This window comes from Telopea speciosissima, chromosome 3 (assembly GCF_018873765.1).
Source record: "Telopea speciosissima isolate NSW1024214 ecotype Mountain lineage chromosome 3, Tspe_v1, whole genome shotgun sequence".
In the NCBI taxonomy this organism is placed as follows: Eukaryota; Viridiplantae; Streptophyta; class Magnoliopsida; order Proteales; family Proteaceae; genus Telopea; species Telopea speciosissima.
In genome coordinates this window covers 2,526,420-2,554,027 of record NC_057918.1, presented here as the reverse complement: position 1 = coordinate 2,554,027, position 27,608 = coordinate 2,526,420, and the positions used below count along the sequence as shown (strand labels likewise).

The following is a 27,608-nucleotide window of genomic DNA, read 5'->3' as shown; positions in this document are numbered from 1 at the left end:
CATTTATAGAATTCTACTACATATGTGTGCCAAAATAACAAAAATGAACAAGAAGTACCCAGACTTGGCTCCTGTCCAGCACTCTGCCCGGAGTGAGGCGTGAAAAGACCGTCTTATCCCTGCCCAAGAAGAGGTGAGGTGGTCTTTTCATGCCTCACTCTATCCGGCGCTGCACATGCAGCCTGGGTTAGTCCGGTGAATCTTCACATACATGAGCGTATGTGAACGACTCACAGTCGTTCAAATGGAATATTCTCACAGATTGGATTCTATCTGAACGATTGTGAATCATTCACGTACACTCACATACGTGAAGATTCCCGCTCATAACCTAGGCAGGGTGCTGCAGAGGATCTTTTTGGGAAGTAGCCACGTTAGAAAAGGAAGTTTCAAGTTGAAATTATATGATGCCATCCTTCTAAAAGTTCCAAGTTTGAAGCCATACTGCAGGAGGGCTAGGCGGGGAGAAAAGGAAGTTTAAAGTTTTTCAAGTTTAAGCGGACCCACATGAGCAAAAGTGTTCGGAAGGGGAAATTAATTCAACTATTCTACAATCAATCAATTATAATCGAATAGGCTGTGATCAATCTCGATTCTAGATATAAGATATAGGGTCAATTCTAGGGTTTTATTGGAACCGATTCCAACTGATTCCGGCTAATTCTAATCTATTCACGATAAAAAAAAAAGGCATGGATCGATTCAACCCTCAATTCCAAATTTAAAATTGTTGAGTGCCATTACTTTCTCATCGAAACAACTAGAAGCTAGGGTTGCATGGTTTTGTTTATTTTTTATTTTTTTTTGGGTAAAAGGTTTTGTTCATTGGAGTATATAGCATGCCACATTATAATGATCACTTCACTACCAAGGATGGAATGACTTAGGGGCTCTTGCATGCGCTCTGTTGTGTGCCCAATGGGGCCCACTCTAGATTGGTTAGCCTAATATGAGATAGGTTAAACGGTTTGATTTAACGCATTACATCAACTCTTGAGCTTTTGGTGTATCAGTCAAGTACCTAACATTTGGTATTAGAGCCAGACATCACGTCACAGGTTTAAATCAAGGAGAGGGCTATCTAGGAGAAGGGCTACCTGAAGTAGGATGAAAACTATCAAGAAAGGGTTACCTGTCACTAGGTAGAAATCTTGGAGTAAAGTAGAACCGCTTGGAAATAGCTATCTAACGTTAGAGTGAAATCTGCCTAGAGTGAAAGTCGTCGAGGATGACGACTGTGGAAGCGTGGTGATCTGTTATGTACGTACCCAGTGGAGCCCACTCTAGTGTATGTGCACTATATTGGACCAGCCTAGTATAGATATGTTAAAGGGCTTGATTAATTGGCTAGTTTTTAATTAAGATGAGTTCTACCGGAATCTCAAACAAGTGGCACAAATGTAATAACAGTAAATTAAAGTAACAACAATTATTAAGCTAGATTCTTTTATACTTTGGCATATGTTTCTCTTGAATGGTGGGTCCATCTTCCTAATCAGACGGACCCAATCGAAAACAAACAAAAATCAGGAAAAGAAAAGCAGCTCAAGCTTTTGAACTAAATGCAGCTTTTTTTTTTTGGGGAGGAGGGGTGTAGTTAGGAGGAAGTAAGGAACTGGGGAAGGAATATCCTCTCGTTTGTATTCTACAATTCTTCTACATATTAGTAGTCAGTTGGGTGGGCTGTGGTCACTGGGCTTAGGTCTTTATTGAAGGAAGTGGCAAAGTGCGTTAGGTATTTTCTTCTCTTTGCAAGAGAGAGAGAGAGAGAGAGAGAGAGAGAGAGATATATGGATGGATGGATGGATACTAATATGTACGTATAGGAGGGACTCTGAACATTGGATCTTTCGTTTGTCAAAAAGGCAAAAATGGGAAGGAACAATCTAACCGTTGATACCCTTCGCTTAACCACGAAGGAAACCCAAGTCCCACCATCCACATAACTATTCTGTTTTTTTTTTTTTTTGGGGGGGGGGGGGGTGTTTAAAAGTCCACGTACCAATTCGACATTCAACTATAATGCGAGATACCCTAATAAAGTGCTATCGTCATCTAGTTCTGTCCATGATTCAAGGAATCTGAATTCGAATCAAAATCGGAATGAGAATCAGGTTGGTCATTTCGATTGAGACTGATCTTGATTTCAGGTGATTCGAAGCAGTCAATCCAATCCAATTTCTTTTCTGGGGTTCAGGTGATTCTAGTTTATTTTGACTAATTCCCGGCCAGATCGCAATCATTTATTTGAAGCATCCATCTTCTTTCCCCCATTTCTCCCTTTATAGCAAATACATGCGCAAGTGAATACTTTGAGATTCAATACATAAATAAATAAAGATTGGATATATTTCATGTACAGTTTAGGTGATGACATCTTGTCCTGAGTTCAGATCTAATACCCACATGGAGCAGTCAGATCTGTCTCCATCCATCCCCATGTGGGTAGTTGATCTGGATTCGCTTATCCTTTCATACACTCTTTAATGACAACAAGTGGTAACTCCTAATTGTATTTGAAGAGTACATGTGCAAATGAGTGATCTAGAGTCGAGATTCAAAAAAATCACCTGTATGAGTAAAGACAAAAAAAAATAAAAACCACACAACAACAACAACAACGTAGGAGTGTTTTGGTCATTTAAAAAATTTGAATGCTAATAGCCATACCTTTTTTACTTTTATTTGGGGAACGAGTATGTATGGTCACACATGGCGATTGAACCATTCATCAAATAGGGGGTTGGGGTTTTGGTCATTTCAACCCCCTATTGTTCTCATCTAATGTTTTGTATATAACTATGCATGGTGTGCAGTCGTGCATAAAACCTTTGGCCTTCCTATTTCTTATAAGAAGTCCAATTTTTTTTTTTTGTAAAGTCAGATGAGGCTGAAATTTTGTTGACAATTAAACTTTAAGATTAGTACTCACATGTCAAGTTGTCGGAATACCAGTATGACAATTATTGGAATGTATGCCAATACAAGAGAAAATTGATTGAATATGACATTAATTCATTGAAATTTTACATGTGACCAATCTAGAACAATCTAATGTAAAAGTATATCTGAACGTGCATGTTTAGACAGCAATTGGGTTCTTTCTGTCCATAAAAGTTCAGCTTCATCCAACTTAATTACCACGAGTAGGGCTGCAACAGGGTCGGGTTGGGCCGGGCTTTATAGAACCCTAGTCCAACCCTAAGTCCCCTTAGCTGGCCCCAGGCCGACCCGACCCTGACTCAGGGCCAGAAAAATCCAACCCTGACCTGCCCTCAGGGTCGGGTCGGGCCGACCCTGATTGGCCCCGATCATGGGGAGGGGGAAAGAAATGCATGGGCTGGAATGGGCTGGGAAGAACATTATTAATTTTACATAAAATAACAATATAATAAATTATATTATAACACTTATTGTCTTTATATATAATATATTATATAAAGAAATGTGGGTGAAATTTAAAGTTTATAATGTATAAATTTTGTCAATATATATTTTATAGTATAACTTAAATCAGGGCCGGGCCAAGTTTAGCTCTAACCCGACCCGACCCTAACTCAGGGCCAGAAATTTCTAGCCCTGACCAGCCCTCAGGGCCAAATATCTCAGCCCAAACCCTGTTCGGGCTCAGGGCGGGTTCGGGCTAACAGGGCCAAACTTGCACCCCTAACCACGAGGCTTCTAACTTCTTAAAGATAAAGAGAAAAGTGATGGTGTTGGCATCTGGGGAAGTAAGCAACATATTAAGATTTCATCTTGCTATTAACAATGAAGCCAGGCGAGGCTCAACCTAAGGCCCTAGCCCAGCCTGCCTTAGTCCAGCCCGTAGGTTGAAATGCTCAAACTTAGGCCCAACAAAAATGGTCTAAGTGGGCTCGGACTTGTTGGGCCAAATTCGCAACCCTCATGAATCATGAGGGGTTTAAGATTTCGCTAGTGAGATCTCAATTACAAACGGTTCTCTCTACATGTAATTAATTAATCATAACAGTATTTTACAGACAACAAAATGGGCCATGAGATGTCAATGCCCAACCCATACAATTCAGGAGCTCTTCCTTCTTGGACAGTAATTGGGCATACAACTCATCCACTGGCTAGAGGTATCATTTGCATATGTCATGGAGGCAGGGTGATCATTTCACCCCCTATGTGTCTGACCACAAGGATGCACAGTCTTGGACAAAGTTCTTTTTTTCAAAAAAAAAAATAAAATCATGAGATATTGTTGTTGTGTTACTTCTTGTTCTTCATTATCTTCTCTCTTTCACATACATATACATACTTTTTTTTTTCACATTTTGGGAAGGGATGATGAATGTATTGGACCAAGTTTCCTTTAGCCTTCTTCCTTGGCCAAGGCCTTCAGATGATGTCCATAGGGCATAGGGAAACAATTGAGGTATTATCAACAATTTATAAATAAGAGATAGGTATTGACAACCATTGATGTTTGTATGGTTCCTTCACCACAAGGTGCCGGAAAACTTTCTTTGAAAGTATTTATAGTTGGAAAAGGTTCCTAAGATATAATAGCACACTCTTTCTCTCTATCTCTCTCCTCAAGTGAAATGACCCGTAATTGTTTTGTCTCTCCTCATTGGCCCCCACCCATATGTTACTTGCTCAAAGAACTATATCATAGATATAATACCATTTATAGTATATAAATTACAATTTATGAGGCCGGTCTTCTCTTTGTCGGTCCAACTTGTTGTCACCAAAGTGGTGAGCCAAGAAGTTGTAACCTTCTTTTAATTGTCCCTTGTTTTATTTCCAATAAGTTATTAAATATAATATTTAATATAGAGATAAAAAAAGAAGTTTTAAAGAAATTGAAAGTTATTTAATATAATTTTAAGTGAAATAACAAGATTTACTTTCATTGATAAAACAAAAGTATTATACTAGAAGGACAAAAAAGTTAAATTATATTTTTTCTAACTCACCCCTTTTGTTACAATAAGATTTTCCTTTCTTTATTTATTGAAATCTTAAAAAATTTACCAATGGGGTAAGAGTCTAAGAGATAGGTTTTTTTCTTCTTCTTTCATTCTACTAGTTCTTCTGTCATATATAGACACTTGGTTTTACAGGTTTTAAGTTATTTCAATTCTACTTTACCCAAAAAAATTCAATAATCAACCCTTCTTCTTGCCTCCTAGAGTGGGGTTTAATCCCACATCGGGTGGGTTGGGTGCGTGTTTGTGTTTATTGGCATTCTGCGGTTTGAAAGGTTGATTAATCCTTTTGATCTAGTGCGTGCGTTTAATCAGAAAAAGATATGGCTTCTCCCTGCAGTGGGGTTCAGTCTCACATCGGACGGATGGGTGGGGTGTGTGTATTTGTGTTTATTTGCATTCCACGGCTTGAACATGTACATTATCCACTTTATCTTTATATGTGTTGAACTGTTGAGTAAATAGATTTAAGACCATGGTTTGAGGTATCGGTATTGGTATTGGATCGCCCGATATAGTTAATACTGCACGATTTTGAAGGTGATCAATAGCGATACCTAGCTAATACCGTATTGGTGGAACAATACGAACAAGGGATAAAATAATCAAGAAAACCCATTTTTAGAAAATCAAGGGTAAACTTGTCTAATACGGCCGATCCATGCCGATGCCATATCGATGTTTTATCGATCTTGAAGATGACCAATGCCCAAATCGATGCCGTGCACTAAAACTATGTTTAAGACTATCAGCCAATCGAATTTGACTTTTGACTGCGGAGCCTCACGACTCAAGCGTCGAAGAGTAACGTCTTTCCCGTCGATTTGCGCCACACATGAAGTCACAAAAGGGCGGCCAGCAGTTTCAGGCACACCTAGCTATGATGCTGAATGGGAGGATGAAACATTCCATCCTTCCCACACCTAAAATCATCACATGGAGGACCCTATAAAAGATAGGGTTACCGTTCCACATTCAGGGATGTCAAAAGCTGACCCAGATTGGTAGGCTTGATCAAAACCAATGGTTTAGCTCAAAATCGGATCAATTTGCAAATTGAATAGTTTGATCTTGAGCCTAAATTGATTATTATTCAAACGTTCACGGTGCTCGGTTGCAATTTGATCGGCGCCTAATGGACACTGGTCACTTATAGCCCAGTTCATCCATTTAAAGATCGATTTATAAACAAATAACCAGCCACCGACTGAATATAAACGACTCTATGCCAAACTTATGAGACCCATTAGACTAAACGATGTGATTATAATGCAAATCCATAAATCAATAGAGACCCATTAGACTTGATCAAAACTAACCAGAATCAATTGGTTGACACCCGAATCGTTGTTCATTTCAATTTCTCACATGAAAGCAAAAATGACCATCCTATCCCCCTGTCTAAAAACACCATCCAAGGTGGTGTACTCCCTTCCCCACTATTAGAGGAATTAGAGGGGCTAATTAAGTAATTATTCGTTGAGACCCCTACCTTTTAAGCTGCATTATTATGCCTTCCTCCACATTTGCTTCCCTCATCGACGTCACCATCGTGACCCAACCGTTGCTTATTTTTTAGGTTCTCACGAGAGTGGATGGAAGCAAATGGGAAGGGTTCAAAGGGCGAATAAAATAGATATTATTCTCTAATATGGTGGGAGTGTGCACCGTAGGATTGGAATCGTATTATAGGGAAATTCGGACAAACACATGAAGGACACAAGAGACATTCAAATCGAATCTTTGAAGACAATAAGATACCAATTCAAGCTTATTTGATTAGGGTATAACGTGAATGAGTCTATACAAATACGTGGCCTTTTAAAAAAACGGAAACTAGTTTTGTCTCTTTTCAATGTCTAAACCCCATTAGTCTCCAGTTATGAACATTTCTCCTTCGACTTGCCCTTCGGGGATCTCAAGGGAGCACCCTCGTTGTCTCCGAAACGCCCTTTCTCTCTCTCTTTCCTTCTCTTTCAATTCTGAAACTCCATATATGCGACCAGCAACAAAGCTTTTATTCTGAAACCCGAAGAGTGAGATGTCGACCCTCTATTCTCCAAATTGCTCTTCCTCGGTAAATTATTCCCGTCTTACCATATATTCCTCTTCTTCATCATCTGGGTATCAACAACGAATTACAGTTTCTGCACTCCCTAAAAGATTTCACATAAAGAATGTCTCTCTTCAGTTTCCGAGAAATCAACGCCACAACATCGTTCGCATGCAAGCGGGTTGGTCAAATTTTATATTTTAATGACATCTTGGTTTTCATTGTTGCTGGGTCTTTCCCCCCCCTCTTTTCTCTACTTCCCTTCTTCTTTCAGCTGCTTTAACCTGTTTGTTTGGTTAATCTTCAGATTTAAGATGCGGGGTCAGTTTAACCTTTTCCTCCTTTGGTTTTTTGTATTTATTTATGTGTTTCATTTGCTGCCTCTGCTTCGTTCCTCGTTCCTTGTTTAATTAAGTGGATTTCTTCTTGATTAGTTGTGCATATGTTCTACTTTATCGTTTGGCAGTTATCTCTGTCTCCTGTCAAATTCTGAGGTTTTTATCTAAGGTGGTTTGCTCTCTTTTCTTTGGTGAGTCAGGGCATTATATTTTTTCATTTGACACCAGTTGGAGTTCCATTTTTCTGCATCTCGGTTATCAAACACCCCCCCCCCCTTTTCAACTTGTTTTTGCTGTCAGTTTCTCATCTTGGGTCTCTTTTATCTCATTTGGAAGACTTCTACTCTCTGGTTCCTTATGCTGCTTCCTTAACTTATATTCCCTTGTTGTCTTTCATTAGTTGCTCTTTATGTTGTAAAAATCCTGAGAGAACCAAGAAATTGCACAAATATAAGCAAGCAAGTACTGGGGAATTTGGGAGGAATTAGTGGCAAAAGTAGAAACGGTAGGAATTAGAATGTAATGCAATCACAACCACGAAAACTATACGGTAGCACCAATAGGTAGCAATAAGACGAGGGAATGCATCAATTAGGAGCAAGACGACGACGTTTAGTCTGGGGTTGGAGAAACTAAAAAACATAGGATTGCAGATGAATGCATCTATGGGAACTTAAAGCAATAAGTTACAAATGGAAGGAAGGTTAGATGGGTCAGTCATGTGCAGTAGAATCTTTAGACTGCATGGTGATGTAGTGTGAGTTGAAGGCATTACAAGGACAAAGGCAAGGAGAAGACCCAAAATGACTTGGGTTGAAGTAGTGAGCAACGACACGGATGCTTCTGATGGAGAACATGCGATCCAAAACAGGATTTCTATACCTCATGCCAAATATTGGGGATATGGGTTGTTTGAGTTAAGATTAAATTTAAAGAATTTGCATTTTTAGACATGCCTGTTCATTTTCTGTGTTTTCTTTTACTAGATTCACTGGAGAAAGATAATACTTGTGATCTGTCTCTGTGTATTTAATTCACATTGCAAATTTGGCATCAGGCGAAGTGGAAGTAACTGCATCATTGCCTGCAAACGATACTCCTGTGACAAGATTCAAAGATGAATTGTTGAAAGTAAAATCTTCAGAGGAATGTAAAGATGCTGCAAGTTTTGATTTCAAAGAGAAGTCCACTGTCAGCATTACTGTGGTTGGGGCCTCTGGTGACCTTGCGAAGAAGAAGATATTTCCTGCTCTTTTTGCACTTTATTATGAAGATTGCCTCCCCGAGGTTTAGCTTATTCTGTGATTTGGGTCAAATATTTCCCCCTTTTTTTCCCCACTTTTATTTTCTTTCTTTGCTGAGGTGGTATTTTTAACTTTGAATCTGGTGTGTTTCTGTGCTACAGCATTTTACTGTGTTTGGTTATGCTCGGAGTAAGATGACAGATGCAGAACTGAGGAACATGGTTAGCAAGACCCTTACTTGTAGAATCGATAAAAGGTGATCCTTTCTCTGATGCTTGTTCTTGACTTAGGCTTACGTTTTGGTATAAATATCTGTAACCACTTTTCTCTTTTGTAAGATGTAAGAAAGCTGATGTCTTTTTATCATAGTCCATTGCTTGTTCTGTTGTTTGTTGAAAACTGGGATTTGCATTTGTTTTTTTTCTTCGTGATATTTAGTCCACATCATTTTTTTTTTCAGGGAGAACTGTAGTGAAAAGATGGATCAATTCCTAAAAAGGTGCTTTTACCATTCTGGTCAGTATGATTCAGAGGAAAATTTTGCAGAGCTAGACAAGAAGCTAAAGGAACATGAGGTAATGCCGGTGTGGTTCAGATTGTGAAGCTTGTTTTTACCAAGTTAGAGTTGTTCTTGGGCCAGCCGATATTTTGGTCATCCATTCCATATTTTGACCTGGTCTTATAAAAAGATTCCAACAGTACTAAACCTACTTCCAGCAATTTCTTGCTTATTCCAAAAGAATAATTGTATTTGGGTTGGATTTCAAAGGCAGTGTGTTTAACATTGGTTTGCATGTATAAATGTGTCTATAACCTGAAGATTTATTATAAAAAATATTAGAACAAATTGAGACCAAGCACTGTAAGATTGTTAAATTAGGAATATCTCAGTATTCTCTATGTGCTTTACTTACATATTGTTAAACATAGGAACTCAGAATACCGATGTCTTCGTTAGAATCTTCACTGTTTTGTGTCGATTGTATCCTTTATGAGTGTGTATCTGTGGTGGCAGAATTCTTTATTTGTATTTTTTGTTCTTCATGTGCTGAAGTGATGAGAAAAGATACCAGTACATAGGATTGACAGAAAACATGGCAGTACAATGGTGGAAAAGAATTCATCAGGCCAACTCCCTAGTATTTGAGATTAGGCTTTGCAACTTGAGTTTAGACCATGTGTTCTATGTCCATAGAGAAGGCCCAGGATAACTACATAAGCCCTTCAGTAGAGCTGTGGAAAATGTTACAATCTAAAGACAGCAAGTTTTCCAGTCCCAATGATAGGTGACATTCATTCTTTTGAATTCATTAGAAGTACTAGCCACAAAAAAGTTTATCCTTAACATTCTATAAAGAGTGAAAGGTTCATCTAAATCCCTTTCATAAACTCTATAAGCTGGTTGTTGCAATCCTTCAAAAACTTATTATTTCTTTGTTTTGTAAATGCTTTGAGGGTCTATGGATCATGATTTCATTAAAAAATTTTGAAATCTGGCGAATGAACTAATGATGCCATTCAAGTATTGGATTTGGTGCTCCATTCCTTATATTGATGCCTGATTGTTTCTAGCTCTGCTAAACTGAATTGTAGATGCTGGTTTATGCAGCCACATTTTCCATCTTTAATATCTGACGCAAGATTTCAGTAGTTTATAATTATGTGAGCATCTTTTAATTACTTATTCATTGCGAACATATCCTTGTAGACTTACATTGTTGCTTCTTAGTGGCTACATTGTTGTTACTTCACATAGTGATACTCATTTCCTGATTGATTGCTGATTATCTCTACATTGATTAAAAATGAGGCAACAGTTTTTCTATTGAGTCTAATAATAATTTGAGTCCAGATATATGAAATGATTACTGAGTGACAAGATGCATCAAATTGTTACACCTGCCTTGATGTGTCTCTGGACTAAAAAGTACAAGGTGGCTAACTGTGGATTCTTTTTTGGTGATCCTTTACCACTCAGCGTTCTACTACACTTTCAATAGACTGGTGCTGGTGTTTCTTGAATAACATGTCACTGAAAGTAGTAGAATTTATCTTAGGTTCGAGAATGGATATCCCATTCCTTTTCTTTCTCCATTTTAGTGCATATGGTGAGTTTAGGCAAGGATCTTCCCAGATCTTACAACCATATGCTCACCCACTGAATTGTTGTAAAGTTGATCTTCATCTCCGCCATGGTATATGGTCTTTCTATGGTTCTGTGGTTAAGTAATAACAAAATTATGTTCATTATGTCAGTGGTGGAATATCCAAATCAATATCCATTGGTTAATTCCTATTGAGAAAATTACTTGGACACCTCCTGTACTGTGGCCGTAAGCATTTTGCTTACGATTACCAACGTTTGAAACAATTACTTGACACCCCCGAAAACTGACGGTGTTAGTCTGTTGTTAGTGTTTAATTGGAAATGTCCATTTACCCTTATCACCTATTCAATAGAAAACAGTGAAATTGACAGATTTACCCCCTTCTCCTTCTTCTTCTTCTTCCTCATGCAACCCACTGCCCCTACCCCTACTGATTGCAAACCCTAATCGATTCGGAAAATTTCTCTTTTCTTAAACAAATTTCAAATCAAAATAACCCAAAACCCTTAATCGATTTTCAGATTAAGGGTTTGAATCTGATTTTTCCTTTTTCTCTTCTACAAGATTGAGTTTTGGAGAAACCAATCTGTTCTTAGACCAAACATTTCTCTCACCGCTGTCCAAACCACCCGAATCCATGAGAAGAATGGTTCTTGAGACATAAAAGACTTCAGAGGAGGTTCGTTTGTAGGTTTGGGATCGATGTCTGGACTAGGAGTGAGTTTAATCAATGCATCATTAATTAAGCAGGAAAGATCACGGTCTCACCGCCACTGCTCATTAATCATTCACTGTATCTGAGACGTACAACTCGAATGCGTGGTGATTGGCGATTCATGGAATGGAACAGAGATGTGAGAGGATGACTAATACCTAATTCAATTCAATAAGAGAATGCAAAAATTGGAATCATAAGTAGGAGTCCGCTATGCACAACTCTTCAATCTATCTCCATTGTTGGCTCTTACAGAATCTCACCCTCCAGGAAGGAAGAAAGATGGAGTTCTATATCAAAGCTCAGCCCTTTTGGGTTTGGGTGCCCTTGGTTCTGGGTTTCCTCCTGGTGCTCAAGTCTGCCTTAGAGTCCCTCAGATGGGTTTACATCTACTTCTTGAGACCTGCAAAGGATCTCAAGAAATACAGTTCCTGAGCACTTGTGACCGGACCTACAGACGGCATCGGAAAGGGGTTGGCCTTGGAGTTGGCCCAGAAACACCTTAATTTGGTGTTGGTGGGTCGCAATCCTGAGAAGCTCAAGGGTGTGTTTGATGCGATTAAGTCCAGATATGGTTGCAGGAAGAAGAAGAAGAAGAAGAAGAAGAAGGAGAAGAAGGAGGGGGTAAATCTGTCTTTTTCTTTTTTTTGTTTGTGGAAAGGAGGTAAGTCTGTCACTTCAGTACCCTTTAAGGGTAGTTTAGGCATTACAAAAAATTTAACCAATGACATCATCACTAAACTGACGGACTTGACCTACTTGAAAGAAATGGTAAACTGCAGGGGGTGTTCAAGTAATTGTTTCAAACGTTGGGGAGATTAAGTAATTAGACCATAGTACAGGGGGTGTCCAAGTAATTTTCTCATTCCTATTTGTTGCATCAAAATTTAGTATATATCTGTATATGCTATTGCAAATCTTGGGAACTCATAAATGGATCGTTTTGAATTGTACAGTTAAGAAGTAATTAGTCAAGGCTAATTTCATTTTTCTATCCATTAAGCATCACTGTTATCTTCCTTTTTTTCTTTCTTCTTTTTTGGGTACTCATCTTCCAGTTTGACAGTATGACAATTTGGTCATGCAGGGTGGTAGGGTTTCAAATCGCCTTTACTATTTATCAATTCCACCCAATATCTTTATTGATGCGGTAAGATGTGCAAGCTCATCGGCTTCTTCTACCAACGGCTGGACAAGGGTTATTGTGGAAAAACCCTTTGGACGGGATTCTGAATCTTCCGCTGCTTTGACAAGAGGATTGAAGCAATACTTAGAAGAAGACCAAATATTTAGGTGACTTTCCTGAACTAAAGTGGCCTCTTGTAGGTAAATGATTATGGACTCTTATCATGATTGGTGTCGCATTTTTACTGCAGGATTGACCACTATTTGGGAAAGGAACTAGTGGAGAACCTATCTGTGCTCCGCTTCTCCAATCTCATTTTTGAACCTCTATGGTCAAGGCAGTACATAAGAAATGTGCAGTTGATTTTCTCTGAAGATTTTGGCACCGAAGGACGAGGAGGGTAAGCCTCCTTTACAATTTGGCATTTATATTGGCCTCAGAACTTTTAGGGGGCTTCAGGTTTCTTACTTTCTTTATTAAATTCAGGTATTTTGACCATTACGGTATTATAAGGGACATTATGCAGAACCATCTGCTTCAAATACTAGCCCTTTTTGCCATGGAAACTCCAGTCAGCTTGGATGCAGAAGACATCCGGAATGAAAAGGTTTTTGAAGAAAACAGAAGCTTGTACTTTTCTGAAATGTAGGTCACAAGACTTCCTTTGTTAATTTGCTCTCTGTTTGGCAGGTTAAAGTTCTTCGCTCAATGAAGCCTTTGCTACTCGAAAATGTGGTGATAGGGCAGTATAAGAGCCATACCAAAGGGGGTATTAAGTACCCAGCCTACACAGATGATAAAACAGTACCTAAAGACAGCCTTACTCCAACATTTGCAGCAGCTGCACTTTTTATTAATAATGCAAGATGGGATGGGGTGCCATTTCTACTGAAAGCTGGGAAGGCGTTACATACTAAGAGGTATGTAGGAGTACTAATGTATTGTTGGTCCACTTAATTAGAACACTAGGTCACTAGCTTTCCACATTATTCATTTAGGCTATGTTTGGATGCCAAGAAAAGAAAAGAGAAGAAAAAATTCAATAAATTCTGAATTTGAAGGAAAGAGATAGACACATAAATCAATCATTGAATCATCATGATTTTTGTCTGATTATTTTTTTTTCTTTTCTTGGCATCCAAACATAGCCTTAAGCATCATATCAGTTGTCTTTCCTCTACTCCCCCCACCCCAAGAGAGAGAGAGTGTGTGTGCTCTTTTCGAACAAATAATTTGAGAAAAGTGTAATTGTGTGTGCATCTTTTTCAGTGCCGAGATAAGGGTGCAATTCAGGCATGTTCCTGGTAATTTATACAATAAGAGTTTTGGAACCGATCTTGATCAAGCAACAAATGAGCTTGTTATTCGGGTTCAACCTGATGAGGCTATTTATTTGAAGATTAATAATAAGGTCCCTGGTTTGGGCATGAGGTTGGATAACAGTCAGCTAAATCTTCACTATGCAGCAAGGTAAATTCTGAAACCTCCTTGTAGATGATAGAGGATGAACTTGTTAATGACTGCCTCTGTAATTTAAAGACCAAGAACCCTCAGGGTGGCTTATGGTTTCTGTGAAAATGGTTTCTACTTATTTGGTTATAGCCTAACAAAATTAACAAGCTACCTTTAGATTGTGTTTGATTTTCTGGCATTTTTTTTTTTTAATTATCCTTTCACTGTTGTCAAATACAATTGTGTTTCATTTGTAACAAAGATTTTGGTTGATTGTGTAGGTATTCTAAGGAGATTCCAGATGCATATGAAAGGCTTCTGCTTGATGCTATTGAAGGAGAGAGGAGGCTATTCATTCGGAGTGATGAGTTGGATGCGGCATGGAAGCTCTTCACCCCCGTATTGAAAGAGTTGGAGGAGAATAAGATAATACCTGAGTACTACCCCTACGGGAGTCGAGGACCTGTGGGTGCCCACTACCTTGCAGCTAGATATAATGTGCGATGGGGGGACCTTGGTGCATAGCAACTACAATTCTGATGGTTGATTTGCTGCCGTTACTGTTTGGATTCACACTAGAGGGATACAGGTTAGGAAAAGGAGAGGGGGGGGGGGGGGAGAGGGAAGGCATTGATTGCTCCATTTTTAGTATGTTTATCACTAGAATATCATTTAGATGGTAATAGAAATGATCTTCATTTATTTGGATGAGAAAAAGAAGTGTAAAGAATGATTAAACAGCTGAAGTTCCTCCATTCATAGGGAGATTAGGAGTTTTTTTTTTGTGTTTTTTTGGGAGGGGGGGGGGGGGGTTGGGGGGTGTTTAAACTTTAAATAAATCGAGAGACTGGAGAGGGTAGAAGTTTATGAGCACTAATAAGTAATTAGAGGTCTGTATAACACTTATGTTCCTTGATCATTATTATCCCAGGGAGAGGCTAAGTATGAAAGGTAAGAGTGAAGCTGTTTTTGGCCACTTTTTTGCAATTGATTTTGTTTGAAGGATATGGCTCTGTATCACCGTCTGAGGTCTGGACCAAAGATTATCTCACTTTTTTATTTTATGAATTAAAAAAAAAAAGAGAGAGTCAAATTCTTGGGTTTGAAGAATTAAAAATAAATATTTCATTTGTAGTTATGTAATCATAATTATTGAAAATTTTATTTTGTAATTAAAGTTAATTTCACCTCCATTAGAGAAAATGATATAGGTATGAAACTTCCAATGAAAAAACTCTTTTTGGAATAATACGAGGATTGTAACCATGGTTTTAGTGCACAGTATCATAACACAGGTATCGATCAACTTGGAAACCGATACGGTATCGGCAAAGATCGGATAAATTTGCCCCTGATCCTCTTTTAAAAATAGGTATTATCGATTTATCCATTGTCTGTATTATGTCATCGATACAGTATCAGGCAATCTAATACCGATACTTGGAACCAAGATTGCAACTCACAATTGGCCTGCTGTCTCCAAACTTCAAACATCTGGAACCGGAATGTGGTACCCACCATAGTGGCTGGGTTTATATGGTGTTAGAACATTGGGGTTTGAGCCCAATTATCCACAGCCCAACTATTTGCTCTGAATGGTCGCAACTCTCCAACTATGAATTGGCGAGCAATTAATATCGGTTGAGGGCTGGAGCTACTAAGATCATTTGTTTTAGCTTGAGCTCTCACCAATACTTATCTAAATTTTATTACATTCTGAAATCAAATTCTAGGGTTTGAATAGGGAGAATGTTCTTTGTGCCGCAGCGCAAGCTGCGTCTAGGTACTCACCCCCATGTGCCTGTGTGCAACCTGCGTTGCAACATAGAAAACAGTGCCCTTAAATAAGAGCCTGCTAAACATGGGAGCCTTGTGCACTGAATATGTCCTTTTTTAAAGTAGAAATCGGGGATCAGATCGATAGGATCCAGCCGATTGAATCTGTCAGAGCAACTTCTCGCTATACCCAAAGCTTGGATAGAGAAAAGAAGATGAAGTAGATAAGGAAGAAAAAATAATAAACAAATAATTAAAGCAAACTGGACGGTTGGTGGCTGAAGAGAGTGTCCAAGAGAGGGATGTTTTTCCTCTAAGGTTCCCTCACCCATACGGTTGTGAGGTTCTCTTTAGGGATGTTCGACATGTGTCAGAGAGAAATCCATTAGCTGGCTTTTCATGACATGTTTACTTTGGTAGTTTCCATTGAACGTGTGATTCTCTCTCTCTCTCTCCTCTCTCCAATGATGCAAATTCTAGTGTGTTGTTGGCATTATAGAAACAACTCTTTGTGCATTTGAATTTACATAATAATAAATCTGGCCTCATTGACTAAGAGGAACACATTCAAGCTCAATCTCTAACACTCCACGCTCAACGTGCTGCAGCTTGATTGTGATTTCTTGCTTTACCCTTCCATATACTAGGCTGATAATGTTGTCCTTTACCAAGCCAATGTGTTTGTTAGCTATACATTTTTCGAGCTCAATGTACTCAGGGATGGTGGAATTCTCATGAACTTTGGTAGCAGTGACCAAGGGTTGGATGTTAATCTCAGCCTCTCCTATGCAATCATTTGGTGTGAATGTATCCTTGTCATAAACAAGCTGCAAACAAAGTTAGCAATGAAAATCAACAAGGATGTGGAAAGGAACGCATATCCACATGAATTTTACTAGACATACACTTTGAAAATCAACAAGGATGTGGAAAGTTAAGTTTCTCTTCTCTGCTTTTTTGTCTTACTGCTAATCCTATCTGTTTTAATGGTATTCTGGACTTGGAAGATTATTATGTTGGAACTTCTCGGTCTTCAGCCATTTGGTCTGAATTCTGGGTAACAGTTTGCTTCCTTAGGACGATTAAATCTCTTGAATATCATCCCAAAAGTAAGCTATCCTCTATCCTGATTCTTGAGATAGCAACGTGAGACCAGACCTAGTCTTTCTAACCTTCGCCAGTGAGTTTCACAGTTTCATTCATTTATTTTTAAGTAAATATTTGATAATCGGGGTCGGTTGTTGATTATTCCTCGTCGGGTTTAGGTGTTACAAATCAATGCGTGAAATTTCATCTTGAAAGGAGTTGGATCAAGTGATTTCTCTCAATTGCAAACCAGGGAACATACAAGTAAAACCAACAACCAGAAACGTTTTTTGAAAGAAAAAAAAATCACAAACACATATTGGAGTACTTGTAGTGGAGCGAGACTGATCGATCGTCACTCTTCTCGGGATGTTTATGGAGGGTCGAGAGTGAATCCAGAGAGATGAGAGAGAGGAGATGTGAGAGAAGAGAGTATAGAGAGAGGAGAGAGACGAGAGAGAGGAGACGTGAAAGTTGCAGTTTCACAATGAAACTGCTTACGTGGAGAGAGGAGAGAGAAGAGAGAGTGGTTTTGAGGAAAGAGTGGAGAGAGGAGAGAGAAGAGAGAGGTTTTGAGAAAAGAGCGAAGAGAGGAGAGAGAGAGACTCACACATTCAATAGAAACTACCAAAGTAAACATGTCATGAAAAGCCAGTCGTTGGATTTCTCTCTGACACATGTCGAATATCTCTAAAGAGAACCTCAGAGGAAAAAAATCCGAGAGGGAGAGAGAGAGAAAATAGGAGAAGTAAGAAAAGAAAATATAAAAAGAAGAAAGGGAAAGAAAGTGCGTGAGAGAGGGCCAGAGATGGTTGAACCCCATTCAAGCGTGTGTGGTCCCCTTGGGCTGTACCTCAGCCACTGCTATGTTAAAAGAAATTAGGGAGAAAGAACCCTAAGTGGTGTTGTGCCTCGATGTGTATCTGCTTTTAGGCACAGTTGGGTGTGAAATGATCGATGCATCTTTGGTTAGTGTTTCTTTTTCTAATAAAATATTATAAACTGTTTAAATTTAAATTGATACTAATTCTACTAAAAATAAATAAAAAAATTTCTATCTAACCAAAAGAAATGAAAGTAATTCTTAGGATGAAGCCGAATTCAGGTGGAAATGGGACTGAACTGCTGCATGTTATTCTGAACTAAGTAAGGAAATAACAATGACCTCACTATGGAATAAGGCTAGAATTTAATTATAGTTAAGGGTTCCACACAAGTCATCCATCCATGGCCAATTGGCCATGCCCTGATGCCCTGCCATGAATTCCTGTGCCGCTCTCTCAATTCCCAATTCCCAATTCCCAATTCCCAATTCCCAATTCCCCATACAACCCGTCTGTCTATCTATTTATCACCCTTGGGCGGATTCAATAATATCATGCTTTGACATCACCGTGTCAGGAAGTCGGGACCACTCATTGCCCATCATCTCCTTCTCTTCCTTTGTTTATTAATCAAAAAACAGATCAGCATGACAGTGTCAAACTTAGCTTCCACTTATTATCAAAAAAAAAACTTTGCTTCCACTCAACAACTTCTTTGGTAGTTTTTAGTTGGGTTAATTTCACGGATACCCCTATAAGTATACAATATATCATGGACATACCAAATCTTATCAAAATATCAACCATCCCCTGACGTTAAGCACAATTAGCATTCAAAGTTGAAATGTCCATTTTGACCCCATTGTTCCTGGTGCAACTGGGTCTTTCTCCCCTATTGCTTTCTTGGTTGCCTTTATTTGTCCCACAATCCCAACTCTCAGACACCTAGAAATCGACGCAGAATACACCGTTGCAGCTCTGGCACCGGCCTGCTTCAAAAGATGACATCACGGCCTTCATCCGGTCACAGTATTGCCTGTATCTTCTATCCACATAAGCAACAGAATTTGGAGGAAGAAAACATACAGTATTATAGTGAGATTCCATGAAAAGAAAAATAATAGAAATTTCAGAAAATTAATGAAATGCTCGAATTGTCGTGATGTGAGTATTAATGTGAAGGCCTGCAGTCGCTCAATTAGTTCAAGAATCAAGTCTTGAGACCCAATCAATCAACCTCCCATGTAAAAATAGGGTCAAGTTTCCAACTTTCCACAGAGATGAAAAGAACATCTACCAGAGAAATTGGGAGTAAAAATAAGATGAAAAGAAATCAAATAGAATACCTCTTCAGGCATGGAAATCAATTTAGCTTTTCGTTTCTGCAATTCAAGAAGGCCTGGGGTGTAAAGAGATTGCATGCAAGAACTATTTTCGTCTTCCCATTGATTGGTTTTCTAGGGCTTCTGCTTTAGTTGATCTGTCTGTTATATTCTGAGTTTACAGAACTCATTCAAGAGCTACTGAGCAGGAACCAAGTACTTTGAGTTCTTGAGCTCGAAGTGATGAGTTTGTGTTTGATGAAGATCATTTGCAACAACTTTTCCCAAAAACCCATCTTCCGGCATATACTGATGTTGATGACTCGTCGTTTCTCTGAGCTCAAACGACTGTAATCCAATACTAGAAGGCTTGTTTGAACTGAGAGAAAGAGATAATCCTTGACTCGGCCACTCGTTTCCTTCACAAGGTAACACAGAAAGCCCCTTTTCCCTGTTCTTGATTCTTCCGCCTTCAGACCAACGAAGACGATGAAGAGAGTGTTTTGTAATTTGGGGTTTTACCCTTCACCCGGTGGTAAGAGTAACTTTGCCATTATGAAAGAATTAACATCGATTTAACGACACAAACCTAACAGAGTGGACTAAATTGAAATAAAAACATAAAGTAAAGATAGTTTATGATATTTCTTCAAAATATTGTATGTCTGTGATATATTATATACTTACAGGGGTATCCGTGAAATTAACCCTTTTTAGTTTGTTGAATTTGAAGCGCTCCTCATTCTTATTCTGGAAGGTGATTCGGATCCATTCCAACTCCTCTTCATTCATTCATCCAACGGTTGTAGGACTTGAACATGTATCCTAACACTTGTCAACACTTAGGGATGTGTGTCCAGCCTCCCCGTAGTTGAATGAATGAGTGGAGAGATTCCTCTCTCAGAGGAGGTTGGGTTAATAGGAACACCTCCAATACATGCACTGAAAATAGCATCTTCAGGGATATATCCGTAAATAGGAATCAAGAAACCGATTCCAAATAATTCGATAAAAAAAATAATAAAAAAATCTCAAATAAAATAATAGAACGAGGAAAATATCTTTGTTTCATAATCCAATATGTAGATTTAAAAGGAGGGTGTAAATTAATATAAAAAGAAGAAAACCAAAATCTTGAATGTGACTAAATTACTTGCTCAAATGGTTTTAATGAGATCATTGAGATGCCGACAACCGTTCACGGTTCAATTGAGAGAGAGAGTTGGCTCCCGATGATTTTTTGTTTTTGGGGGTTGTCTTAATCCTTAATTACTTCATTAATAATCGTGTAGAGGATTCTGTCAATAAATTGTCTGCATATCTGGATTGAGTTCTTGGATTCAGGAGGAGGGTGGTGGGACTTGGGGAAGAAAGAGAGAGAGAGAGAGACACGTTAAAGAGAGACGAGAGAACATGGGGACGGAGAATGCGGCAAGCGAGGTGGAGATATCGGAGCCGCTGCTGCTGGAATCTCAGAAGACCAGCAGGGAGGTTGAATTCGAGGTTGCGGAGGAGATCCCACCATGGAAAAACCAAATCACCATACGAGGGTTGGTTGTGAGTCTCGTTCTGGGAACCTTGTTCTGTATCATAACCAACAAGCTCAACCTCACTGTGGGTATCATTCCCTCCCTCAATGTTGCCGCTGGTTTGCTCGGTTTCTTCTTCGTCAAATCTTGGACTGGCTTCCTTTCCAAATTAGGCTTCTCTGTTACCCCTTTCACCCGCCAGGAGAATACCGTCATCCAGACCTGTGTCGTCGCCTGCTACGGCCTCGCTTTTAGCGGTAATTTGTTTCATTTCGCCTTTTCTTTCTTTTCTAACCACTTCTTTCTTCTTTTCTTTTCCCCCCCTCCCCATCTCCCTCTTTTCCGCAAACTTACCTCCAAATTATCTTGTGATGAATTATTCATTTTTGTGATGCTTTGTTTCTGTGACAGGGGGGTTTGGTTCCTACATGATTGCAATGGACGAGAGGACGTACAAACTCATTGGTATTGATTATCCTGGGAACCGGGCGGAAGATGTTAAAAATCCGGCCTTGGGTTGGATGATTGGGTTCATGTTTGTTGTCAGTTTTCTTGGCCTCTTCAGCCTTGTTCCACTTCGTAAGGTATGTATACCTCTTCTAACTCTGTAATTGCCGTAACGGATGGTAAATTAGGATCCTGTAAATGTGTTGTTCCTGAAGCAGGGACCAAGAAGGCATGGCAAAAAAGCCCTCACGTCTCAGCCATTTGCCTAGATAGCTATACTGTGTCTTGGTCTAGTTGGAGATTACATACTGCAGCCAGCATCATTGGGAAAATAAATGAATTTGTTAGTTGATGGACACTCACAAAATCTAAGATGAAATGATGAAGATTCTAGCTCTTTACATACTTAACTGAAAGAACTTGTAGTCAATTTAGAAACAGGTCAATCTGCGGTGACTGGGAATGCCATCTATACTTGTTATATAAAATATCCGAAGTTCCACCTGCTGAGATTATCTTTATGAATCCCATGAGCTGGTGATATAGTAGATATGAGGTATGTAATTATGTGTTGGAAATGTTGTTTTGCAGAAATAATTTTTATGTACTCAACTCAACTCAGCCTTCTCCTAAAAGAAATAATTATTATGTACCTGATTGAAAAGTGATTATTAGGATTTTTTGTAGATGAGTACAACACACTTAATTACTAAATGAAGAAGAGAAAAAAAAATTGTTGAGTTTGAATTGCTTGAGTGTGTTCGACCGTGATGTACCTATTTTGAATAATTTGTTTTGACATTGAAATATTATACAAGCCCAGAAGCTTGTCTATGATGGTAGTAAAATTTATTCCTTTTTCTCATGAAATTTGCAGGTAATGGTCATGGATTACAAGCTCACATACCCCAGTGGGACAGCCACAGCAATGCTAATAAATAGCTTCCATACAAGTAGTGGTGCTGAGCTAGCAGGGTAAGCTGTTCATTTATAAAAACAGAAAAAAAATTCTTTTTAGCTGGACTTGAATATAATATTACCTCACTATCCATACATATTAATACATATTGCAAAATCACTAGCTTACTGTTTTAGGTATTCTCCTATTGTGTTCCTGTAATTTGGTTCAGAATGGGTAAAATTTCATTTGGTATCCTTTGTGTACTACTGAAATGTCATTGTTCAGTAAGCACTGTTCTTTTTTTTACTTTGTTATTGGTACTATTTTGCTTGGCAAACATAGTCTGAGAAAGTTGTCCATATCAACTGTTTCTTTCTGATAGAAGCTTAGTGTTTATCAACTTATTGCAGGAAACAAGTTCACTGCCTTGGGAAGTATCTAAGTATAAGTTTCTGTTGGAGCTGCTTTAAGTGGTTTTTTGGTGGTATTGGGGATTCCTGTGGCTTCGATAATTTCCCTAGCCTTGGTCTGGAAGCCTTTAAGCAAACGTAAGGTTCTGATGCCTTTATTTATCTATTTATTTATTGTTATTAGTCATTTGTCTTCTTTATGGTAAATCTACCTACTCCTGCCAATTAGATGGTATCTTCTGCCTCCTAACTCAGGGGTAACAGGCCCAATCTGAAGAACAAACTCAACCAAACTTGTAAGAACAAAAGATACCAGTACTTTTCAACTTGTAGGTCAAAACTAAAAATTGAAAGCTCAATCTAGCAATTATGCGCATTCCAGTGAGAGGGTCCTGTGTTGTGAACTTCGGCCATGGTCAATTCTGGAGGTGGCATACCAACGAGTCTGGATGCAGATTTGGATGGTCAACATGTATGGGATGCAACAACCATCAAAAGATCCTCCAAAACAAAAATTAGTATGAGATGCAGTGCACAAAAGTTTTGGTTTCTGGGATGTGAAAATTGTATGTTTGGTTTCCATATTTGCATTAAGTTGTTTCTCTGAAACAAAGGAGCCAACTTATCCACAGTACTTCTACCCCAAAAAAAAAAAAAAACCACAGTACAGAAAATAGGCAGCTAATCAAGTAGTAGTAAAAGCAGCAATCCATTGTGCTGGTTGATTCATGCACTTCTTTTCCTGTGCAGATTTTATTTTGACTTCAGCCCAACTTATGTCGGATGTGGCCTTATCTGCCCCCACATAGTCAACTGCTCACTTCTTCTTGGGGCTATTATATCTTGGGGTTTCCTTTGGCCCTTTATTTCTAAACATGCTGGAGATTGGTACCCAGCTGACCTTGGTGCCAATGACTTTAAAGGACTCTACGGATATAAGGTATATTTGAATAATTTATCTGATAACAAACGCAGTTAACCAGTTTCTTAGTGTCGGTATTATCCCTCCCTTTATAACTAATTCGAAATGAATCAAGTTGCAAATAACACACACATGCACACATGCACACATGCACTCATGCACACACACAGACGTGCACACAGGCATATCTCTAAATGACCTCACTTTCCAAGCAAGTTCTGACTGGTACTAGAGGGAGAAAAAGCAGTGTTCTGAGACCTCGGCCCTCGAACCCTGTTGCACTGGATGGTTTGTTACATGGCCTTCAAAATGGGTGAATCAATTGTAAGACCAGCTTTTTATTCAGACCCACTAATAATCAATTTAGTCTGACCTGGACAAGTGAACCTGTGATCTTGATCAAGACATCAAGTACATAACAAAGAGCCATTACACAGTGTGATCTTAATCCAGTACATGCTTGTATAAAAGTATGACAAGAATTTCCCTAAGTAGATGGTAGCTGTGGAAGCAACAGTTCAACTTGTGTAATTGCTGATACATTAAAGCTTTCAGAATCAAGCCTTTGTCTGCCCTAGCCTTGCCTAGAATTTCAAACTGGTGTCAATGATCCTTGGTACCAGATTTCAAAAAACGGCTTTGAGGACTCTCATCCAATAAGGTGAAGGGAAATTCATAGAAAAGCCTAATCCGGGGAAAACAGTCAAATCCTGTCTTGTTTGGTAGAGTGATTCTTCTTCTTGTAGTGCCCGGGCCATCAGTTGGTCCAGAAAACTGAAGTGTATATATATTATTGGATGGTAGCTAGGTTGGTTTATTGAAGTTTTGGATCGTACAATTACTTGTTTTGTCAAGCTATCCTATAAAGGGAATTGCTAACCTCACAGAAACGACTGTGAGGATGTCTCACTGCCCTATGTGAACATGGCACACGGATCCTGGGCATCAGACCCTGTAAAATAGGGGGATGGAATGTAAAAATTATTTTCTGACTTTGTGAGATTAGCAGTCAACTTTTAAATTACTAATTCCCTCCTACAATATGGTGGAATGTGACAAGTTAAAGAGCTGCTAAAATCTTATAGTTTGTGAAAGTGGGAAAACTCCTGAGCTTCTTCATCTTCTTTATTTTCTGGTGTTTTGTGATTCTGTGCACTCTAAATTGCTGCCGCTTGATTTACTTGCCAGGTCTTCATAGCTATATCTCTTATACTTGGAGATGGACTGTACAATTTGATAAAAATTATAGCAGTAACTCTGAAGGAAATGTGCAACAAGAGCACAAAAGAGAACCTTCCTATTGTTAGCGAGATTCAAGGTTGGTATATAGTAGGTTGTTGATTTGTGCCGAAGCCATGCCTCTTAATACTCTGGTTTTGTATTGATTGCATCACATCTTGATTATTAGTTTTTTTTAATCATGTTTTCTTGTTGCTTCTTGATTGTATACATGGTTTTCATGATTTTAACCTAAGTTCACTTTTAGATGTTAGGAATGTAATAATTTCTTCCCTTTTTTTATTTTCTTTCTTTTTTAAGTATTGTTTTGTTATATCTCAAATTATCAAAAGATAAAAAAAAATGAAATCCTTGTAAATAGAGGGATATGCTCTTCTTTTTTTTGGGGGGAGAGGGGGGGACAAATCTCTTCAAAAAAATTCCTGCCTTGCATTAACAAGGTCTTTTTTCCAACTTGTAGCTAAGGTCTAACATTACTAGGTTTACATACCGGCCTCAAAATCCCTTGCATGTCTATGGTGATATGAGTAAATAATCATTCATCATTTTGTATGGTCAAGTGTGAGAACCCAAATATACTAAACTATTTAAACTAGGGGGGGAGTAAAAGAGAGAAAGGGCTGGAATATAATTTACTCATAAAATTGTCACTTCTATTGGATTTCTTTCTAACCCAAGTAGCTATTTGACAGATTTTTGTTCACCTACGCCACTAGGCTTCAGCGACTGTACTGAAAAAATGTTACTCATCCCATTTTGCAATATCTGATACAGCTAAATCTAACTGTAGATAGAAGCCTTGATGTTGCTTCTCTCCATGACTTAAAACAATATTCTGGTTTGGCAAATTGATTGTTACTGACTATAATTGCTGTTTGCAGATAATGAGACTTCCAGGTTGTTGATGGAGGAAAGGAGAAAGGATGAGGTATTCCTAAAAGATAGTATACCTTCCTGGTTTGCGGCTTCTGGGTATGTGGGACTGGCAGCAATATCCACAGCAACAATGCCCATGATCTTCCCACCACTCAAATGGTACCTGGTACTCGGCGCATATATCATTGCCCCAGCTCTTGCGTTTTGCAACTCCTATGGCACTGGGCTTACTGACTGGAACCTGGCATCTACTTATGGAAAGATTGGGCTTTTCATCTTTGCCTCTTTGGTGGGAAGGAATGGGGGAGTCATAGCTGGGTTGGCGGCGTCTGGGGTCATGATGTCCATTGTGTCCACCGCTGCAGATCTGATGCAAGACTTCAAGACTGGTTACCTCACTCTGTCTTCGGCCAAGTCCATGTTCGTGAGCCAATTGATAGGGACGGCCATGGGTTGTGTGATTGCACCTCTCACGTTCTGGTTGTTTTGGAGTGCTTTTGAGGTTGGGGACCCTAACGGCCCCTACAAAGCCCCCTATGCAGTCATAATGAGGGAAATGGCTATCCTGGGAGTTGAAGGCTTCTCTGAGCTGCCTAAACATTGTCTGGCTTTCTGTTGTGGATTCTTCGTGGTGGCAGTGCTCTTAAACCTGGCAAGGGATGTGAGTCCAACGAAAATATCTCGCTTCATCCCTGTGCCCATGGCGATGGCAATTCCGTTCTACATTGGAGCTTACTTTGCAATTGACATGTTTGTTGGGACTGTGATCCTGTTCATATGGGAGCGGGTGAACAAAAAGGGTGCAGAGGATTATGCAGGAGCGGTTGCATCGGGCCTAATATGTGGTGATGGCATCTGGACAATACCATCTGCCATTCTCTCCATCTTCAGGATTGAACCTCCTATCTGCATGTACTTTGGGCCTTCAAGTAGTTAGCAAGCAAGCTTAACTAGGGATTTCATTCAGAATTTTTATTTATGAACCCATCGCTTTCCTTGTACATACAATTTGATAATAGGAATGATTGGGTTCGGTGTATGCATTGTCAGTTAGTAGTGAAATGTGGTGGCCAAATGTGTATAACAGACACACAAACACAAAATCTTATTTCATCCTTTTCTTCCATATATTGTTCTGAATCAAACAAACCCTTTTATCGATTAGACCCCAATATTCTATTATTTTGCATTTGCTGCTCAAGATTGAAGGCAGCCACCAATTGAAAGGGTTAAATAATGGACACGGGAGCTAAAATTTAGGATTCTTTTTTTTTTTTTTTTTTTTTTTGGGTAAACTAAAATTTAGGACTTACGTATCGAATCAGATAGCCCTTGATCACTGAGTCATCATCTAAAAATTATCCTTCTTCTTCCTTTTTTACGATGATGCGAAAAGATCCAGTTATCCTGTATGACGTGTTCTTGAGTCCATGTGGCACCCAACCCAACTACCAAAATGGCGAGGCAGTTGGTTTTTGATAAGATTGTGACTTGCAGGACCAGCGGATTGAATTCGAGTTTCAGGGGACTCCAAAGGTTGAAGAAAAGATGAGACATTATTGCTTTTCCATGAAATGTAACGCATACATTTGGTGGCTATTGGGTCTATTAACTAACCTAAATCATACAAGTGAAGTCGTTATTTCTACAATCAAGCTGCTTTCTCAGCTATCAAACACTCAAACTCCTAAACCAATTCCCAACTAATTCTTTAATTCTTACTAAGCCAAACAATAGTTCTTTGTCTACGTTGGATTCTTTATAACCCTAGTTGTCCTCCTTTCTACCCAAAAAAAGAAAAAAGAAAAAAGAAACAAAGCCCCTTGTATAGTTGATGTAGATGGCATTGTTGGGTCTATGTTGAAGCCTCTATTACAACATCAACATCTTCAATCACATGAGCTGTATAATTTGTATCAGTTTTGGATGCCACGGCCAACGCGGAATGCAGAACAACCTAGATTTCGACATGGGCATTGCGGAATTGTTGATCTACAAAATCCAAAATTCAGGGGAATTTTACACGTACCTCCCATGAGGGTTGGTGGGTGTGTGTGAGAACCAGGAAAAAGAAAAAAAAGATGAGGTGAAGAAAAAGAAGATCGAAGACAATAATGTCATTCTAATTGGTCGTAAAATGACTTAAAACCTTTTAGCGTTTGCAATTAACAACGGAAACAACTAACAGCATGGATGCATTTGTTATCTTTGTTTTTTTTAAAGTTGGGAATTGGTCGGCAGTATGGCAATCCTTTTATTGGCACGTTTGTGCATGTGAT

At 38.9% G+C, this 27,608-nt stretch overlaps 2 protein-coding genes across 3 annotated transcripts; both read left to right on the top strand.

The window, feature by feature from the left end:
* Positions 1–6,969: 6,969 nt before the first annotated feature.
* Positions 6,970–14,586, top strand: LOC122656894 (glucose-6-phosphate 1-dehydrogenase, chloroplastic-like). The gene is made up of 10 exons (XM_043851587.1): positions 6,970–7,195; positions 8,410–8,639; positions 8,758–8,852; positions 9,057–9,171; positions 12,507–12,712; positions 12,796–12,945; positions 13,032–13,152; positions 13,236–13,465; positions 13,815–14,015; positions 14,279–14,586. Exons 1-10 carry the CDS (start codon positions 7,003–7,005, stop codon positions 14,520–14,522), a joined length of 1,785 nt encoding a protein of 594 aa, XP_043707522.1. The 5' UTR covers positions 6,970–7,002; the 3' UTR covers positions 14,523–14,586.
* A 5,799-nt stretch (positions 14,587–20,385) lies between these two features.
* LOC122655746 (probable metal-nicotianamine transporter YSL6) lies at positions 20,386–26,368 on the top strand. 2 transcript variants are annotated; one of them, XM_043850058.1, is made up of 7 exons: positions 20,386–20,791; positions 20,946–21,118; positions 21,859–21,956; positions 22,293–22,430; positions 23,043–23,232; positions 24,403–24,532; positions 25,335–26,368. In XM_043850058.1, the coding sequence occupies exons 1-7, from the start codon at positions 20,419–20,421 to the stop codon at positions 26,264–26,266; spliced, it is 2,034 nt and encodes a 677-aa protein (XP_043705993.1). In that variant the 5' UTR covers positions 20,386–20,418; the 3' UTR covers positions 26,267–26,368. The 2 variants fall into 2 exon arrangements, with proteins under 2 accessions (XP_043705993.1, XP_043705992.1); XM_043850057.1 differs by having other exon boundaries at positions 24,403–24,547.
* Positions 26,369–27,608: the final 1,240 nt, after the last annotated feature.